Source organism: Hydra vulgaris, chromosome 01 (genome assembly GCF_038396675.1).
Source record: "Hydra vulgaris chromosome 01, alternate assembly HydraT2T_AEP".
Taxonomy (NCBI): Eukaryota; Metazoa; Cnidaria; class Hydrozoa; order Anthoathecata; family Hydridae; genus Hydra; species Hydra vulgaris.
This window is the reverse complement of record NC_088920.1, coordinates 35208271-35210918: the sequence shown is the minus strand read 5'-3', so window position 1 is coordinate 35210918 and position 2648 is coordinate 35208271. Positions and strand designations below refer to the sequence as shown.

General features: G+C 31.3%; 1 protein-coding gene across 1 annotated transcript; it reads right to left on the bottom strand.

The window, feature by feature from the left end:
• Window positions 1-627: 627 nt before the first annotated feature.
• On the bottom strand, window positions 628-1356 carry LOC136074371 (zinc finger MYM-type protein 5-like). The gene has a single exon (XM_065786678.1). The coding sequence runs from the start codon at window positions 1354-1356 to the stop codon at window positions 628-630; it is 729 nt and encodes a 242-aa protein (XP_065642750.1).
• Between the last annotated feature and the right edge of the window lie 1292 nt (window positions 1357-2648).

The window sequence follows — 2648 nt, the reverse complement described above, 5'->3', positions numbered from 1 at the left end:
TAATGGATTCCAAAACTTCAAGAACATCTTTGATTCGTCTGTGCAATGGTGTAATTGCTTCTTTTTTGGTAGACCATCTTGTGTCACTATTTCCCTTTAATGAGATGGTCAACGTTTTCATCAGTTTTTCTCATCTTGACGTGAAGCTTGAAAAAAAGTTAAAGATGGCTTGAACCTTTCCAAAAAACGTAATCATGAGTGGGGAAACCTCAGCAGCATGAATACCAACAAGATTTAGGTGTGAGCTGCGCATGGAACAAATCTTGCTGACTCATTAAGAGAATGGATGTGAGCTTTGACGCCATTGTATTTTCCAGACATATTGGCTCCATTGTCATAGCCTTGGCCCCGGCAATCGGAAATGCTTAGACCATCCTTCTCCAATTTTTCAGTTATCTCTGTTGCAAGACCTTTTCCGGTTTTTTGGTGAGATTCAATGAAGTCCACAAAGCTTTCCTTAATTGTGCAGGTTTCATCACTGATGCGGACATACCTGATGATCTGAGTCATCTGCTCTTTGTGGGAGGTATCTGGAGTGCAGTCAAACAGAACAGAGTAGTATTTAACTTCTTTGATGTTTGACAAAATTTCTTTCCTGACTTTCTGCCCAAGTCACTCATTTTGAATTCAAGGAGAAAAGTAGGATGTTGTGGTTTTTTTTGCTTTAACGGACGCAATGTGTTCAGCCACTAAAGGATAATAATGGATAATCAACTCAATTAAGCTCAGAAAAATGCCACTGTTTTGTTGACCGATGTCTTCTGTTGTTCCCTGAAGGGCAAGATTGTTCTTGGCACAGAACAAAATTGCATCAACAATCACTTTTAAGATATCTCTCCGCTTTTTCATCTCTCCACTAATAACTCTCAACAGATCAGAATTCAGGGTCTTTCCTTCCTTGAGGTTTTTTTCAAGAGTTTTCCGATCAGAATAGCATCTTTGGTGTTCATTGTTGTTTTCATGCTCAGGAATTCTTGGGTTTAGTTTTTTCCAGTCACAAAACCGTTTAGAAATTTCTGAGAAACTGTTGGTTTTTGTTGTTAAAAATAACAAACAGCAAAAACAAAATAAAGAATCTTTTTTATTGCTGTACTGCAGCCAAGTGCGAACAAATTTTTTACCATTGGGATGAATTTTTTCATACCATTTTGAGCTGAAGTGTCGCATTCTGTTGTCAAAATCACATAGCGTGTTTGGGAAAAATTTTCTTCTGTCTTGCTCTGGCCATTGCTCAATCAAAAAGCATCTTGTTTTGTCCGTTATTTTAGGCCATGTTGCTGGATCCCTATGTTGAAAATTTTCTTCCGAGGCCACTGGAATTTCTGAGATTTCTGAATGAAGTTTATCCTCGTCCATTTCAGCTGGGCCTGAAAGCTAGGCATTTTCATCTTCCCTGGTTGGTTCTAACCCAGTGGGCACAGGACGTAGAAAAGACGTCTTTTAAACGTCTTTTGAACGTTTTGGACGTCTTTTGAACGTTCAAAAGACGTCTTATTTAGGTCCTGTACCCACTGGGAAATCAGTTGTGCAAAATTCTTCTTGACTTTGGCTGATGAAAATCTCCTCTTCAATTAATTCCAAATGATGATCTGAACTCAATTAAAGTCAATTATAGGATCTGTTGAATTGTCATTAATTTCAATACAAAAATCCTCTGAAATAATTTGTTTCTCCACTGAGTTTGTTACCAACCACTTTTTGAAACAGTTTTGTAGTTTCTCGTCACTTTCTTGGCGCTGTTTTCTTTTCTTCTTAAATTCAGCACCAGATAACTTTTGGGTTCGACTCAAAAGTTATCAAAGGTTTATTAATGTTATAGGGCGCTTTTTTATTCAGTATATGAGCATTAATATTTAAGAGTTTGTGTCAAGAGGCGGAATTTTAATTAATTTTCTTATCAACAGCAGCGACGCCGTAAAAATTAGTTTCATAAACTGATTATTATTTTTTTAATTTATTAAAGTTTGCGCCCTCCCAATTTTGGCGCCTCAGGCCGCGGCCCGGCCGGCCCCGCCCTTGGTACGGCTCTATATATATATATATATATATATATATATATATATATATATATATATATATATATATATATATATATATATATATATATATATATATATATATATATATATATATATATATATATATATATATATATATATATATATATATATATATATATATATATATATATGTATATATATATATATATGTATATATATATATATATATACATATATATATATATACATATATGTATATATATATATATATATATATATATGTATATATATATATATATATATATATATATATATATATATATATATTATATATATATATATATACATATATATATATATATATATATATATATATATATATATATATATATATATATATATATATATATATATATATATATATATATACATATATATATATATATATATATATATATATATATATATATATATATATATATATATATATATATATATGTATATATATGGGTTAAAATAGTAAACCTCTCACTAGAATCAAGCATTATGGGTTGTCTAAAAATGCTACGTTACGTTTAATTGTAAAGAAACTAGACTCTCGCCACAGATATAGAAAACTTTAAAAACTATGCAGTGACGGATTTTGGG

Bases quoted from the DNA above. Each gene is read 5' to 3' on its own strand.
- LOC136074371 (XM_065786678.1), bottom strand. From the start codon at position 1,356: ATGGACGAGGATAAACTTCATTCAGAAATCTCAGAAATTCCAGTGGCC.